A 16,605-nucleotide genomic window follows, 5' to 3' on the forward strand; every position below is an offset into this window, starting at 1 on the left:
TATACAACTTCAGAATGCTGTCCAATTAAAATTATTATGAACCTGAAATTCCTGTTTCTGTCCATAATCCAAAAATGTGGTTTCTGATTTGAAATACTCCTATTACCTGGGAATGGTACAATCTCAAAATGGAAGATGATCTACCACATTTTGATTTACATAGAAGTAGTCAGGGAGCATACTTTTAAACAAACTTGCAATTTAGGCTTCAATGCTAGGTTCCTTTAAAAACTGTTTTAAAGCACTCTTGAAAGTCTGAAGAGTCCTTCTGACTTTTATTCCTGCCAAACTTGCTTTAGTATTTGCTGACCTTTTTTAAAGGACCTTTCTGTATGTGATTACATGTTATATATACAACAGCATTCTGCACAAAACTCCTAGATTCCCTCAGTGCACATGTTAAGAAATTCACTGATGTTGGTAAGAGCTACACATTTCATTATGCACAAAGAAGCGTTCTCAAGCATACTCATGTTAGTATTGAATCATAATTGAAAAAGGTCATTAGCAGTAATAGAAAAATGTTCACTATTTTAACTTTCAGTAAAGGCAAGATACATTTTATGACTTCAGGTTTAGGGGCATTTTCTGACCGTCTCTTACACTGAATTTATCAAGCTCACAGTGATAAATGCATGTTGTCATAATCCTTCACTGTCACTGTGTACTGCTGCCCTAACAGCATCCACTCTTGTAAAACAGAACTGCAATCAAAAAGTTCAAAATTAATAGCTGTGAAATCTCAGGCACTCATAAGCATGTGTTTTTATCACTTCCATGCTCTGCAGATCGGGTACTCTTGTTATTTATTATTTGTGACAGTGAACAATTCCCACTTGCTTTAGAGAAAAAAGTGAAGAGCTGTTTCTATAACTAGCAAGGTGAAAAGAAAGATTTGAAACTGTTGGAATCATTTCACAAGAACAATGTACACAGCCCAGAAGACAGTTTTCTTCCAGAACACTATAATGTGCTGACTACAGGCAGTATTTGCTATTCCGCCCTCTATAAAAGATGTTTAAAAGCAGCTTTTGCAGTGCAATCTGAATTTGTGATGCACCTGAAATGACGGAGTCTTGGTACAGTACTGGGTCTGCTGTGTGCTTAATCACCCTCATCAACTTCACACTGGAAAAATGTGAATATTTATAATGTCTTAAAGATGTAATCTGCACATCTGCTATATGCAGTTACTATGTGATCTGCAGTTGATCCAGAGAGAACTCTGGGACCCAAACCAACTCTAGTCCACACACACCAGGGGAGAGTGAAGCACTGCTTCCTGCTGCAGTTTGTAAAACATGGTCCTCAATCTCTGACATAAACCACAAAATATGTAATGTTACATGTAAGTACTTCTTTAAGTATCAGCAGCACTTTATCTTCTCAAGAAGAAACTGTTTTAAGAGGAGAAGCTGAAGGAAAAAGCACGGCTATAATGTTTCCCTTGAGATTTCTTTTTATGCATTTCTTTCCAGAAATTAAACATGAAGGTAGTATCTCCAAACAACATATATTTTCAGTTAAAAAGGAAAGGTTAAATATGGCAACTGCAACAAAATTACTCCATCTGATGTAATATTAACATTCAGGAAAATCTATCATAGATCAGGACAGCGAGTAAGATTTGCCTGTGGGCAGTGCTATTATCAGTGCACAATTAGTTGCAGATTGGAGACACTACCCTTAGATCTGTGCTCAGGCCTGTAATCTGTTTCCTAGCTGATTGAAAACCAACAGCTCTTGATGAAATGCTATTTATTTAGCTACTGACCATTTGATTAAATGTAAGGGTAATAATAAAGCTAGTAATGCCCAACACAACATGAAATGGTGCAGGCTGTATTTTAATTGAGACATTTCAGTGAAGGATAGGAAATTATGAAATGAGACAGGATATGTTACATGAGAAGCTTTTATGGCAAAGTAATTTTCTTTAGTTTAAAGAAAAATAACCCACATTGTAAATGCTAAAAGGAAGTCTTTTCTACTGTCAATTACTATAAACCCATCACAAAGTATGAATACTTAGTCCTTAATGCTAAGTCTTTCAAATCCTTGGACTTACTTAATTTATTTTTTTCTTTGATAACAGATGGATTTTCTTTTATCCTTAGTAATTTGCATCAATAGTAGATCATGAAGTCTCATAAATATATAAAGCCTTTTAGAAATATTTGGTAGAGTGATGCTTTAGCCAGCCCTTTCATATTTCTGTAACATTCATTCTCCAGGAAGTTTACCATATAATTTAAAGAGTTCGGTCCCTTCATATATTTAATTAAGAACTAGTATGGAAAAAAGGCATAAATTTAGTATTCAAAGTTCCTAGAAAGGTGCACTAATGTGCAGTATTAGAAAGTCCAAGATAAATTTTCAATTCATTCATCAGCTTCTGAAGGGCCAACTGAATAAAGCATCAGCCAGTCTCCTTGAATATGAGACCACAACTGATAAAACATTTTGCAATATAATGAAAACAAAATATTCCTAATTTATGCCGGACAGAGGGATTTCACACTGTTACTCATCTGCATTAAAGAACAAACAGAAAGATCCAGAATACCAGCAACACTATAAATAATTATGTAAAGACCCAATCATGCACGAAAAAGGATAAATTATATAAGCATGCGGTGATCTCTGCAAAATACCGGATGGCAAAAGCAGAACCATTTTGTAAACACTTGCACAAGTTTCCTTTACTTCTAAACTAAAGTTGTCTTGTGTATTTTTTTTTTTTTTAATTCTTGTACAAAAGCACAGAAAAACACCACAAGTAGCAAGTGTTTTAGTGGTATACCTATCATTTCTACCTATGAACCTGGTGAATTTAAAGAGAATGAATTACTGTGGTGCACCAAGCCCTAGTGAATCCCTGTCTGCTCAAGGGCCTGCCACTTGCTGAACCTATTGGGTGAACCCAAACCCATATGCTGCAAAACCCCTACTGTGGCCTCGGTGGCAATTCTGTCAGGCTGTGAAGTACTAATCACATCTGCACTGCAGTGAGTTCAGATAAGCTATACTCTTCTCTTTCATATGCATCTAGTAACAAATTGAGCAAAATACATGACCCAGACTTTGTGTTGCAATTCCTTGGAAAATCACTCCTATTTTAAAGACTCTATGAAAGCAGGTTCTGCTCTGTTTCACCCTGCTGTCAGTTTTACTCATCAGAATTGACACCTGCTCTAGAAATGGCTGAATTTTACTCATATTCAGAAAAATTCCATTAAAATAAAATTCAATTTAATGGATTTTTTCTGTATATGATTAAAATTTAGCTCCTTATATTACAGAAAGAAAAATAAAAGATTTAGCATATAGTCAGAGGAGTTGTCTGAGTGAATTTTCTAAATTCATTAAAGTGTGACAGATCTTACACAAGATTTGAGCTGTGCATGTAGTGCCCTGTTAAGTAGATATTTCTAGTTTCCAGTGCAATTATTCCCTCCACATAAAAACTCACAACATTACTTGAAAATTCAACAAATATTTCTCTTTCAAGTAAATCAATTACTGTCCTTCTGTAAACTTGTACTGCAATTGGAATATAATTACATGCTCACTGAAAACAGCACTTTTCTAATCCAGCAGAATGATAGATATCCTCTCTCACTATCACACAAGGCACATGTTATGTCATTATAACCAATTTGGAATACATGGATGGAGATAAGGAAACTGATTAACTATTTCATTACTCAAATTTTAAGGCAATGTAACCCCACTTAAAGCAGGTGTGACATGATGAGATCAGATGTATGTTAAAACTACCAAGACTGTAAAAGTTGTGAATAGCAAAAGCGTAAAATAAGGACTTAAAATATCACAGCGAAAATCTTAGGAGCAGATGAACTAATGCTTTTGTTTTTGTTGGTTAATTATCTGTATTTCCACTCTTGTCTTTCACCTTTACGAGGACTGCAAACTACAGAAGTATTTTCTCTTGTACAATATAGTGTTTTAAATGGGACTTGCAATAAACCAAGCAGATTTTCCTAAGAAAATGGCCAGATTTCATCCAAAGTAATGTTTTGCACTATGAAGTGGATAGGATAGTTTTAGGCCAAGCCTTTCTTGTAAATATGCCTACAAGAGGTAACACACAGCTCCATGAACAAACACCATGACCTGTCTGTGGACCAACAAAGGTAGTTTGACATATGTATTCTTGCTGTATCATTAGTTTAAGCAAGAATGTATTCAATACTAAAATCTTACTTTTTTGAAGTGTCATTAAAGCCACATTATTTCCAGACCCTTTTAGAAAGATAGCTTTAGATTTTAATACATGATGGAAACCTACTCTGTTAATTTGCAAATGATACTTATATGTATGCTGATAACTTGAATGCAGGGGATTAACATCCAAACTGATAAATTGGTGTTTTCTATCTGTATTTTATTCTAATATGAAGCATTTTCTGAATATTACAGCACCTGACACAATTTACTGCTGTTAATACTAGCTAAATTTGATTGACTTTAGAGGCATTATCTGCAGTTTCACCTGAGATAAACATCAACCTAAGAGGTCTGACAATGAATGAAAATTCAGTTTATTGCTTATATGTAATCAGGTGTCTGCACATGCGGATTCTGTTCTATTAATTGGCACGTGTATGGCACACACATTTGCAAACTGTGCTGAAGTTCTCACAGGAAAAATAATTTTCAGCCCTGCCAAAGTGCACCACATGCACAGAGTGCTTCATTTTATTTCAAATATTTTTCCTTTAAGTAAAGCAAATGATTTAGTGATTGGGTTTTTGTTTGGCCTTGAGCTGCAGCTACAGAAGAGTCACAGAAGATACCCAGGTCTTGCATCATGCACCCTGCGTGTGCGGCTCTGTGCAGACAGCACAGGAACTTTCAGCTCCCTAAGCTGACATCAGGATGCTCACCCTCAGATAGCTGAACCATGACCAGAATGCCATGACAGTCTCCATAACTTCCTTTATCTCATTTTCCAGCACAACACTGAAGTCAGAAACATAATTCTACCCCAGACTGAATCCCTTTAAATGCACTGTCCTGATGAAGGATCTTTTCTTTTACCCAAGGATAAGTCTCTGTGTTAAAGTAATTCTGACTCAAGATTTGGTATCCAAAGGAACTAGGGGCTACTTCTCATATTTTACACTGCTCAAGGGCTGAAGAGACCTTAATATTTATACATGGATGGACAGAATAAATTACAGCACCCCCTCCCATTTCTTTTTTAGAAGCGCTACAACAGACAAAACATTTGACGCATAACACACAATACATTTCCTGGCCACACCACCAGTCAAGACTCTAATTTGAATGGAGTTTATGGCAGATTCTTCACAAAAATCACACAATCATTCAAAATTCAGGAATTTTTATGCTGTCAGGTGGCAATTTTTTTTTTACTTAAAAGGGGTACCATAAAGGAATTTGTTTACACATGACTGCAAGATAATATTGTCTCTGAAGTTTTGGCAGGTGGAATCAGTACTTCTGTATTCTGGTTCTATCTATGAGCAATTTTCAGCATCAGCTAATACCTACCTTCTGTACCCAGCCTTAAAAAACTAACTTTACATTATCCATAATTATGTGTAGATAATAAAAGACCTATTATCAAACTGTGACAAATACCAATTTCATTGCTTCCTAATATTGCAAGAATGCTTCTTGCAAGGACACATTCATTTCATTCAGTTACAAACTCAGATACTAGAACATTAAATCTGTAGCAAAATCTCATTTGATGGAAAAATGTTTGCCTTTAAAAAGTATACTCACTCTTATTAGTAGTTAATAAGGTAAATTAGGTTTTGAAAGTCAAAGATAATGGTTTTCTTCAACTTCTAACATTTGTGCTGTTTATGATCCACTCTGAGTAAAACTGATCTTTTGGGGCTAGGCTGCACCATTTTAAAAACAAATGATTTCAAAACAGCTTTTTGCCTAAATTAGAAGATTTTTTTTTACTAGTATAAACAATAAAAAAGTTACATCACTTTTACCTACCTTACAGTTTTAAATGGGGCCAGAACATTGTTTTTGTTCAAACTTCTAAACCCAAAATTTACTCCGAAGGTTTTCTATATTCTCCTTTCACAAAAAGTAATAATAAATGGTTCCTCCACACTGCTTGTATGTGCTATGTATACAGCTAATCCCTTGGGTTTTTAATACCTTCAAAAGTTGTTCTTAATTTTAATTTTAGATCTCTTGTCAGTGAAAATGGCCACATAAGAGTGAGCAAATGACTCATGCTAAGCACATCTCCACAGAGTTGGACAACTTCAGTGTGTATCACTGACATAATTCAGGAATTGACTAACTCTTACTTCAGTGTAATCACACTTTGAGATTTTTACTTGTGTGTTCATGACCTGCTCTCAGTTAAATATTTTTAGAGGAAATTGCATTAAAATAAGAAATCAAAAAGTTTGAAATCTCCTATGGATTATTCTGGTTTTATTCCATTCTGATTCTTGTCACCCATTTCAGAAGACCCACTAATCCTAGTTACTACAGCATTACTGTGATATTTTGTCATCCACAACAACAAAATACAAGTGACCTTGGGAAGTCTATTTCCTGAAATATATGAAAAACAATAAATTAGTCCTAGCTTGAAATATACCTTTATGCATGCCACAAATTTCTTTTATAAACTTAATTAAAAATTAAAAAAATAGAAAAATATATACAAAAAATAACAATAGTTTAAAAGATTTTTTGGTCCTTGATTGCAGCTGTTGCTCTATTTTTGTCATTTCAATTATTGATTAAAATGAATGTATAGTATATGCTACAAAAGTCTAAAATCTGATAACAGAAAACAAATTTACTCTTCCAGGAAAGAAATATCAAGGAAGAAAAATAGAAAAATACCATATTCTCAACACATGCTGAAATAAAACCATCTAAAAAGGTGGGGTTTTTTTTAATGGAGAAATGTAGAACATAAATTACATGGAACATATTTCACATAATATGGCCTAAGACTGAAAAAAGTATATTTTGCAGCTTTAACAGCTTCTAAATGTCTGTTGGAAGCAGACTTGCTTAGAAAATCTTCCTGTTAAATACTATATTGGATTGCTCATATGCTTCTATCAATATTCCCTATATATATAGTCAAAATTATGTTAATCTTGTTAAGATTAGTAATTAAGTACTAAAATGTTTTGCAATTATAGTGAAGAGTTCCGAGTGCTTGTCAAGGATTTAGTTGACTTATAAAGCTAACTACCTCTGAAGTTTGTTGATTTTCTTTTATATTTTAATGCAAAACCAAATTGATTAGTTTTATACGTCAAAGTAGCCTAGCATATTACTAAGTACATAAACCTCCTCAAACTTTTGAAAGAAAATACTTAAAGGAAAATGAGTCTGAAGCTGTGGAGATGAAACAAAGCTGTACTGATGGTCAAACTAGCAACTATCCCAAATACTAGAAAAACAGATAACTAAACAAAAACTTCAAAAAAAAAAAAAAAGATAGAGAGAAAGAGGAAGAAACTCACTCAGAAACATAAAGACTGACAGCAATAGTAAAGCTCCCAACCATGGTTATAACCCAAGTTCTCCATGTATAATGCCAGAGAGCTGTCTGAGTTGATAAATCAGATTCTATCCTTTTAAAGATGTTTCTTGCTACCCTTTGCCTATAATAGTACAGTTCTTTACTTATTCAGAGCATGTATCCTCCTTTACTCAGATCCTGTCCCTTTTGGCTCTGTACATCTCCTGGGAGTGCAGAATGATTCAGTGGTAACTTAGTCATTTGTGCACTGTACAAGATGATTTTACTGGAGAGGAAAAAAATAAAAGCTGCACTTATCAGTGGAACACTTTCTGTTAAATAAAGATAATTAAAGCATCAATGATACATCCATTTCATGTTTAATTAGCCCCTCTCTCATCATAATTTGCTACTGAAGGTGAAATGTGGGTCACTTTTAAAAACTAATTGTAAAATATTTAACATAATGCAAAACGAGAACAGAAAATTGAAAATACTTCTGTACGTTTTTCACAAAAGAGTATGAAAGTTAAATGTATGAAAAAAGTCATGAAACATTTACCAATGTAAATGTTTCTACTCATTAAAAATGTTGTCTTTTTTTTTTTTGACATGGCAGTTAGTGCCACAATAACATTGTTATTTTTATTATTATTATACTGTAGTGTATTTGCTTAGCTTAAAGTTGGGAAAAAAATTATTCTTTAGAGGTGTTTGGGAATATAAAAAATAGCCTTTGAGATAAGCCTCTACGTGTGTGTGTGTGTGTGTGTGTCTGTACGTAAACAAGAGGAAAGATGATGCCCTCCTGTATGGTTAAACTGATTTCCTCCTTAATGGATGAATTTGGGGTCCTATTAGGGCTGCTGGGTATATGTGCATGTTTATGGGGAAATTGATCCATTTAGTTTATAGATTGACATACATGATAACCAGCTAGTCAAAATGCTTCTGTAATATTGCAGCAGACTGATTAATGTTTGAAATTTTATTAAGTAAATTAACTGGCTACTGAACAAGGATTTTTTTTTCCAGAAAATAATTTCTATGTATTTCACTTTCAGGAAAGTAAGACTTTACAGAAAATGCATATAATTTTGATTAGAGTGTCAGCACACTGGTTTGATAAACATTTTTCTTCATGAAACAGTACATTTTCAATGAGAAAAGGCATTGGGATTTTTCACAAAGAATTACAGAGGCTAAGAAGCCAATATCTGAAGTACAGAAATAATTCTGTGCAGGAATTCCTTTACTGTTTCTAAAGGTTCCACTTATAGTGATCAATGTATCTTAAAAATATAAGAAGCAAAAAACCCCTCAGCAATATAACTGAAGTGTTTTAAAGAGCCAATAATAATTTCTTAGTAAAGCAAATAAAAAAGAAACCAAAATAAGATGATGGCCAAGAAACATAAACATATAAAGAGTTTAAAAGGCCTGTTCTTCAAAGAGTGACTGGTAACATGTGGATTCACGATCAAAATTTTCACTGAAATAAATCTGAAATGACACTATTTTGCACTGTGAGACAAAGAGGTGAAGTATATATTACAAAAATATTCCTGAAACTAAATGAGAAAATAAACAAGTATTTACAATTAAAATTCATTATGAGACCTATGATTAAGTATGTAGCTCTCCAAGCTGTTAAGTGATTCCCCTTAGGCACTGAGCTTTCATTATCTTTGGCTGTCTTTGCTGGAAATCCCAGTATCCAGGCTCCTCACAGGCAATGTGCAGCACCTGGAGGTTTCAAATTTTAAATCCGTGATCCAGAAAAACATTTAAATTCATCCCCATTCAGTAAAACACTTCTGTACAGCTTTAACTTTTGGCAAGTGATTGAGACCTGTGGAATGCTGAGTGTTTTAAACATTTGAAGTGCTTTACTGAAAAGGAGAGAATTGATAAGTGAGAAGCTAAAAGAATATTTCAGAGTAATACCATGCTAAGTAAGACAAGGATAAGAGTTAAACTTGCTAAAGATCTCCTAAAAATAGTGAGTGTGAAATGTCAGGAGTCTATTGAATACAGAATTTTGTTTTAAACTTTACATAAAAGACATGGTGTCAGAAGGAGAGCTACAAATTGTTTGCAGTTGTCTCCAATTAAGTTCTTTTACAATGTCCTGTATCAAACATGATGTATTTTGAAACTCATATAAGAAATTAATTCAACACCTTTAAAATTAAGTATCAAATCATGGGAATGAAAACAACCTGTGTCCCCTGGGGTTCAGCAGTCGGTCATGTAAGTAGAGACTTTATTCCTGACTGCTGTATTGTAGTTATAGGAAAGTATCAGTTACCAATTCTAATTACACTAATGGGAAATTAGCATCACTCTCATCTCCAGTAACTTAGAGCAGGTATGTTCTGCTGTGTCCACTTATTTGTTCCAAAATGTTATACACTATCTAATGTCTCCTTAGAACAGAGGGAACTGGCAATGAGTAAATAAAGGCAGTCTTAGAGATTTCAAAGTAGTGTCCCTACCACAGTCATACCATTATGCCACTGGTTCTGTTCCAGAAGTACGGCAGAACTATGAAACAATCTGATATACACCCCATCAGAACCGTTTATCTGCATCTGCTTCTCATTTCTCTATAAACAATTGTGCTGAACAAGAGCTACACGTGGTTTGGGTGTTAAAAATCCTCAGTTGTTTTGCCTGCTAAACTGAGAAATACTGCACTGTCAATGCTTGAGATGTAAAAAATGTACATTTTATTTACTGTTTATGCAAGTAAGTCTTAATGTCCTCAGTACTATGTAAAATGAGCAAAAGTATACAAATGTCACTCAGCAACAATCTGGCAGATACACATAGGAAAGTGGAAACAGAGGGTTTGTGACTGATAGATTCTCCCATAAAGTCTGTTATTTAACACTACCTTTACTGTTTTCTTGGACAATTTCCAATTTATTTGCATGCTTTACAAGTGTGAAAATACTCTCTACATATTTAAAAATAAATAGATAAGACATTAGAAAACTGGCTATAAACTACTTGAATAAGTGAACATTCCTAACAGGCTAAATATTTAACACAAGAGAACTATCAACACTGAGAAACTGCTTTGCAGCAAACAAGTAATGGAGCAATTCAAGGTGCACTACTTTGTAAAAGTGCAATAAAGCCATTTTCTTCTACTAAGTTTTCTCATATATTTTGTATCAAAAGAAATCCTTGGAATATATTATATTACTGTATTATAATCTTAAACAAGTTTGAGGGGTTTTTATCAAGAAAAACAGAAATTTGTAATGGGTATTCCTTTGCCTTTCCTACTCTTAGAGTGCAAATCATTCTTTTACACTGAAATTAAATTACACTTTAGCAGATTATAACCCATATGTTTAGATGAATTGAAGTATCAATAAAGAAGTGATAGGTGATTAACATATATTCCACTGCTACTTTTATTCCAGGGTTTACTAAAATGGCATAATCTACTCTGTGCTTAATAAGCTTTAGGAGATGAAAGACAAATAATTTAGTAATTTGTATTTTATATAGACTATTCTCAAACTGAAATTGTGATGTACTCTCTAGGACAGCATTAATGAAATGTGTCACACAGAAGCTGCTGTGTCAAACGTTCTATAAGTCTATATGGCTTGTATAGCCACATATACAAAGGCACTGGTGGATATTACAATCACACTGTTTTGGTGACCTGAAAGACAGGAGGGGGTGGCCTACACAATTAGTTTTATGCTACTATATTTTAAGTATTTCTGAGCAGAATGCAAATACTGGCAACACTTGTAAAACCTCAGTTTTAGTAAACTCGCAAACATTTCAAAGTATAAAAAAATGTCGTGGTGTACCATATTTGCATGTTAATAAGTGGAAAAGAAAGCATTTTTGTGAAACTAGTCGGAATTTCCCTGTTCCAGACTTGGATGTGTAGTTACATGAATCAGCATTCATTTGCCTCTAGCTTCCTGTGTAATGTGCATTGCAGTTGAGGAAACGTTCCGGATGTCATTTTATACGTACTATCACCCAAAAAGTACTCCCCCAAAAAAGAGGGACCTCTGTTCAGGGTACATAAGGGTCTTATAAAATAAACGGAAGCCTTCACTTGGGGGCTTGATTCCCCTCTGTGCTATCCCTATCTTATTTCCAGGACTGTAAAGACTGTCCCTACCATCACCAGTTTTAGGCTGTCGGAGCTTCACTGAACCGAGCCCTGGCAACACAGCCGAGACCAGAAGCACCCCTGAAGGCACATTTCGCTCCGAGAGGTCTCACCACTACCAACAGAGCTATGCAGCAGCTGGGCGAGCAAATTAGGGCCTCTCAGCGTGAATGAAATTTCACGAGATAGGCAAGAGGGGCATTAAAAAAAAAAAAAGCAATGAGAACATAACATACTGAGGTGCGATTCTAAACTAACGCTTATGTGTATTCAGAGCAACTGCTGCAATGAGTGCAAATCTCTGCGGTGTAAATTAGAGCGCAGATAGGCTGTGTAGATTATTTAAGCCTTTTGGTCCTAATGAAAGACCCGGTAATTACAGCCATTAACGCTTCAGCGCTGCGGCTGCAAATCCACTCTCACCCACAGCTTTAGGAAGCGTCAGGCAGGCAGCACCCCCCTTTCCCCGAAACAACTGGCTACCGAGGCGAAACTTTCCTCCTCACCCAGAGCCGACACGTCCCCAGGGCCGGGAAAGCATCCCGGTGGGGAAGCGCCGGAACAGGCTGAGGGAGGCGGGCAACGGGAGGGGGATGGCGGCTCCGCCTGCTGCGGGGTCCTGATCTCCCCTCGACCCCCCAAAACCGCCGGATTTGGCCTCCGGGCTCGCGGCTGATAAAGGCATCTCAGGCTGCCTGACACTTGGCTGTCGGGACTGGCGACAGAGCCCGGCCCCCGCGGCCCCTGCCCCTGCACGGACGGGCTGGTTGGCTGCCGGATCTGATAAGCGGAGGCAATGATAAAAATTATAGTAATAGCAATAAAGATGTCTGACTGTCCTTCCTTCGTGCTGTGTGTTGGTCTGTGCACCTGACTGCCTGCCTGCCTGGAGGAGGGGGGCGGGGGCACCAGACTAAACGGGTCACTGAAGCTGGACGGGGTGTGTGCCTGTGCCGGGGCGGGAGGCGGGGAACGCGCATCCCGGCTCCTCGCCCGCTCTGTGTGCGTGTGTCTGCGCGCTGGGGCCCGCGGGGTGCAGCGCTCTTACCTGCTTGCTGTACTTGCTGCTGGCCTGGCAGCTGTACTCGGAGCAATGGTCCGAGCCGATGGAGATGTTGTCGCCAGCGCCCACGAAGGTGTTTGCTGGGGGCAGGTCCTGCACGGCCTGGTGCTTTTTGCCAGCGGTGGGGGACTGTGGGTGCAGCTGGACCGTGGGCAGCGGTGAGCTCGACTTGTAGTGCCTGGCCAGGTCAGGGCTGCCTGGGCCACCATTGACCGAGCGATATCGGCCCATGCCAGGGCTGTCCGAGAGCTTCTCGTTGACGCTGTCGTAGCGCTGCCCATTGGGCTTGGAAGCCTCGACAGTAACAATGCTGCTGTAGAGGGGCTGCTTGCCCTTCTTGCCTTTCTTGTCCTTCTTGGGCTTCTTGGCCTTGTCGTGCTGCTGGGGGGTGAAGAAATCCTCATGGTCCTTCTTGCCGGCCTCGTAGCCATGCTTGCCCTTGGATCGGCAGTAGCGGGCCATGACCACCACGAGGATAAGAAGGATGACGGTCATGATGCCAGCCACCACTCCAATGACTATGCTAAGCCTCTGCTTGCTCAGCTCATAGCTGGGATCGCCAGCAATGTCCTGGGCCAGTGGGGTGTGAAGGCTGCGAGCCACCTGGCTCTCCACCACGGTGGCGTTGGACAGGCTCTCATTGACAAAGACATGGAGCAGGGCAGTGGTGGACTGGGGGGGCTGCCCACTGTCATTCACCTGCACAACCAGGCGGTGCAGGCCATAGTGCTTGGGGGCCAACTTGCCCACCAGTGACACCACACCACTGGCCGGGTCTATTTCAAAGAGTTTGAAGGGGTTGCCCCCAACAATGCTGTAGTTGAGGTCAGCGTTGAGACCTGTGTCAGCATCAGTGGCGACCACTGTGGCCACCACGGTGCGCATGTTGCTGGAGGGTGGCAGCACAGTGTAGGAGCTGTTGCTGGGGAAGGTGACAGTGGGTGCATTGTCGTTCTCATCCATCACAAAGAGAGACACGGTGGCTGTGGCAGACCGTGGTGGCTCACCCCCGTCCACTGCCTTCACCTTAAAGGTGTAGCTGGTCTGCTGCTCGCGGTCAAAAGAGACAGTGGAGAAAATGGTCCCAGTGTCATTCTCGATGGAGAAGATTCCAGCTGCCTGTTCGTGGTCTCCAGGCTGAATGGAGAGGCTGAGCTCAGCATTGCGGCCCTTGTCAAAGTCCATCACAGTCACCATGCCCACGGGGCTGTTGGGCTGCAGGTTTTCTTTCACATAGAAGGTGAACACATCCTGCATGAAGCGCGGCTCGTTGTCATTGCGGTCCGACACCCGCACCACCACTGTGGTGGAGCCCTGCAGCGATGGCACCCCCTTGTCCCGGGCCGTCACCTGAAATTCATATGTGTCCCGTTGCTCACGGTCCAGCACTGCCTGCACCGACACATCCCCAGAGTCAGGGTCAATGCTGAAGATGCTGCCTGGTGCCTCTGAGGAGAGGGGTGAGGCCTCCAAGGAATAGGTGATCTCGGCATTCTTGCCACTGTCCGCATCTGTGGCAACCACTGTGGCCACCCTCTCACCAGGCAAGTTGTTCTCTGGGAAGGAGACCTCCAGTACAGCCTGGCTGAACATGGGAGGGTTGTCATTAGTGTCCCCCACCCGCACCAGCAAGGAGTTGTTGCTGGACAAGCTGGGGCTTCCTGAGTCCACAGCCACAATCACCACGTTGTAGTCACGGACGGCTTCATAATCCAGAGGGGCCGAGGTGTGGAGGAAATACTTGCGCTTATTCTGTGGCTCCCCTTCTCCCTCACTGGCCGGTTTGAGCTGGAAGGGCACATCGCCCACCACGGTGCAGGTCACCACACCGTTTTCACCTTGGTCCCTGTCTGACACCTGCACCAAGGCAATGGGGGTGTCCACTAGCACATCCTCGGCCACGCTTGCCACCCCGTCCCGGAGCGGGATGCGCCCGATTTTCCGGATGTCGATGGTGGGCACGTTGTCATTTTCATCCCGGATGTTCAGCACGACAGTGGCCTTGTCTGTCTTGGGGGGCTGGCCCCGGTCTCGGGCCATGACAGTGAAACGAAGCTGGTTCACCTCCTCCCGGTCGATGCGGTGCAAGACGCTGAGCCAGCCCGAGGTCTCGTCCAGCCGCAGCAGGCGCCGGACGGACTCGGTGGCCGCCCCGAAGACGTACTCGATCTGCCCGTTCACCCCCACGTCCAGGTCGGTGGCTCGCAGCTGCAGGATGGGAGTCCCGGGGCTGCTGTTCTCCGCCAGGTCCGCCTCGTAGACGCTCTTCTCGAAGCGGGGGCTGTTGTCGTTCACGTCGGTGATGAGCACCCTCAGGATGGCCTGCGAGGACCGCGCCGGGTCGCCGCCGTCCCGCACGCGGAGGCTGAGCTCGTAGGAGTCGCGCTGCTCCCGGTCCAGCGCCCCCTTGACGATCAGCTGCGGCTGCTTCTCCCCGTCCAGCGTGTCGGCCACCTGCAGCTCGAAGACGCTGCTGCGGGCCGCCGCCTCCGCCTCCTGCCGCCGCTTGCTGCCGCCGGCGAAGGGGGCGCTCTCGGGGGCCGCCGCGGCCGAGCCGCCCCCGCCGCCGCCGCCGCGCCGGCCGCCGTCCCCGCCGGGCTCCTGCAGCAGCTCGTAGCGCTCGATGCCGTTGCGGCCGAAGTCCCTGTCGGTGGCGGTGGGGAGCAGGTAGAGCGTCCCCACGGGCCGGTTCTCCTCCACGGTGAGCGTGAGGACGGGGGAAGGGAAGGTGGGGGTGTTGTCGTTGATGTCCAGGATGATGACCCGGCCCTCGAAGAGGTCCACCCAGCTCTGCGAGGGGCCGATGACCGACACCTCGAAGTCCAAGAAGCACTCGTTCTCGTCGAAGATCATCTGGCACTGCGGCAGCTTTTCGCGGTCGATGCGCCGCTCTGTGGTGCTCAGCTCCCCGGTCATGTTATCGATCTTGAGATAGTCGGAGCCCGACTCCAGGCTGAATGTCACCTCTCCGGAGCCCGTCACGATGCCCAGGTCGGCAGCCACGTTGCCGATGCGGATGTCGGCGGGTCCCTCCTCGGCCAGCCGGTACTTCAGGAGCTGCTTAGCCGCTGCGAGGCTGACCCGGAGCGGCGGAGGCAGGAGGAGCAAGAAGCAGCAGCAGCAGCAATGCACAAAGCGAAGGAGGGTCCGCATCTTCCTCATCTTCCTCGTACCGAAAACCCCCGCCCTCCTCTCACTCCCACCTGCCCCCCAATAAACTCCCCTGATAAGCCAACAGTGCGGCTGAGAGTCCAGGTGATCAGTTATAAAATCCTTCTATTTCTGGAAACTTATTGTCTCATGACTGGTGCAATTGGTGGTCAAAACCCTGCTGCTGGCTCCTCTGCTGCTCTCCCTGCCTTCCAGTTCCGATATACTTACAGTTCACGGGACAGTGGATTTTGCTTTTTAAAGATTCATCTCAGCAGATAGGATGGGATTTTCCTCCTCCTCCCCCTTCTCCTCCTCCTCTCTGATTTTACTGTAATCACTTTGCAAGGTTTGCAATAAAAGCAGGAGCAGTACTGTACGATTCGAAGCCCCCCAGGTCGTCGTCTTCAACACTAGAGTTAACTACAATTCACACACTCTCTCTGTTTTCTCTCTCTCTCTCTTTCTCTCTCTCTCTCTCCCTCTCAGCCGTTTACCACCAAGGCAATAGCTTTATTCTTCCCCCTCTCTGCACACACAGGGGAAAAAAAATTGTGATTTGCTTTATTCAAAGGGCTTGGGTCCGGGAAAACTCCAAATCCTCTTAGCAATGGGCAGTTCTTAAAAAAAAAAAAAAAAAAAAAAAAAAAAAAATCCCAATAATGTCGGTAGCTGCACAGCTGATAGGAGAACCCCGAGTATTACAGTGCAGTCCACAGAATATCC

At 41.6% G+C, this 16,605-nt stretch overlaps 1 protein-coding gene across 1 annotated transcript in view; it reads right to left on the bottom strand.

Annotated features, from left to right (window-relative positions):
• The window catches only part of PCDH7 (protocadherin 7), a 265,181-nt gene extending 249,299 nt beyond the window's left edge, over window positions 1-15,882 (bottom strand). Inside the window, exon 1 of the mRNA XM_054290657.1 lies at window positions 12,715-15,882. Coding sequence (XP_054146632.1) covers window positions 12,715-15,882 — 3,168 coding nt within the window. The remainder of the gene's footprint in view (window positions 1-12,714) is intronic.
• Window positions 15,883-16,605: the final 723 nt, after the last annotated feature.

The sequence above is a fragment of the Melozone crissalis genome, unplaced genomic scaffold (genome assembly GCF_028551555.1).
Source record: "Melozone crissalis strain CALT ecotype California unplaced genomic scaffold, PUWL_Pcris_2 ptg000006l_1, whole genome shotgun sequence".
Lineage (NCBI taxonomy): Eukaryota > Metazoa > Chordata > Aves > Passeriformes > Passerellidae > Melozone > Melozone crissalis.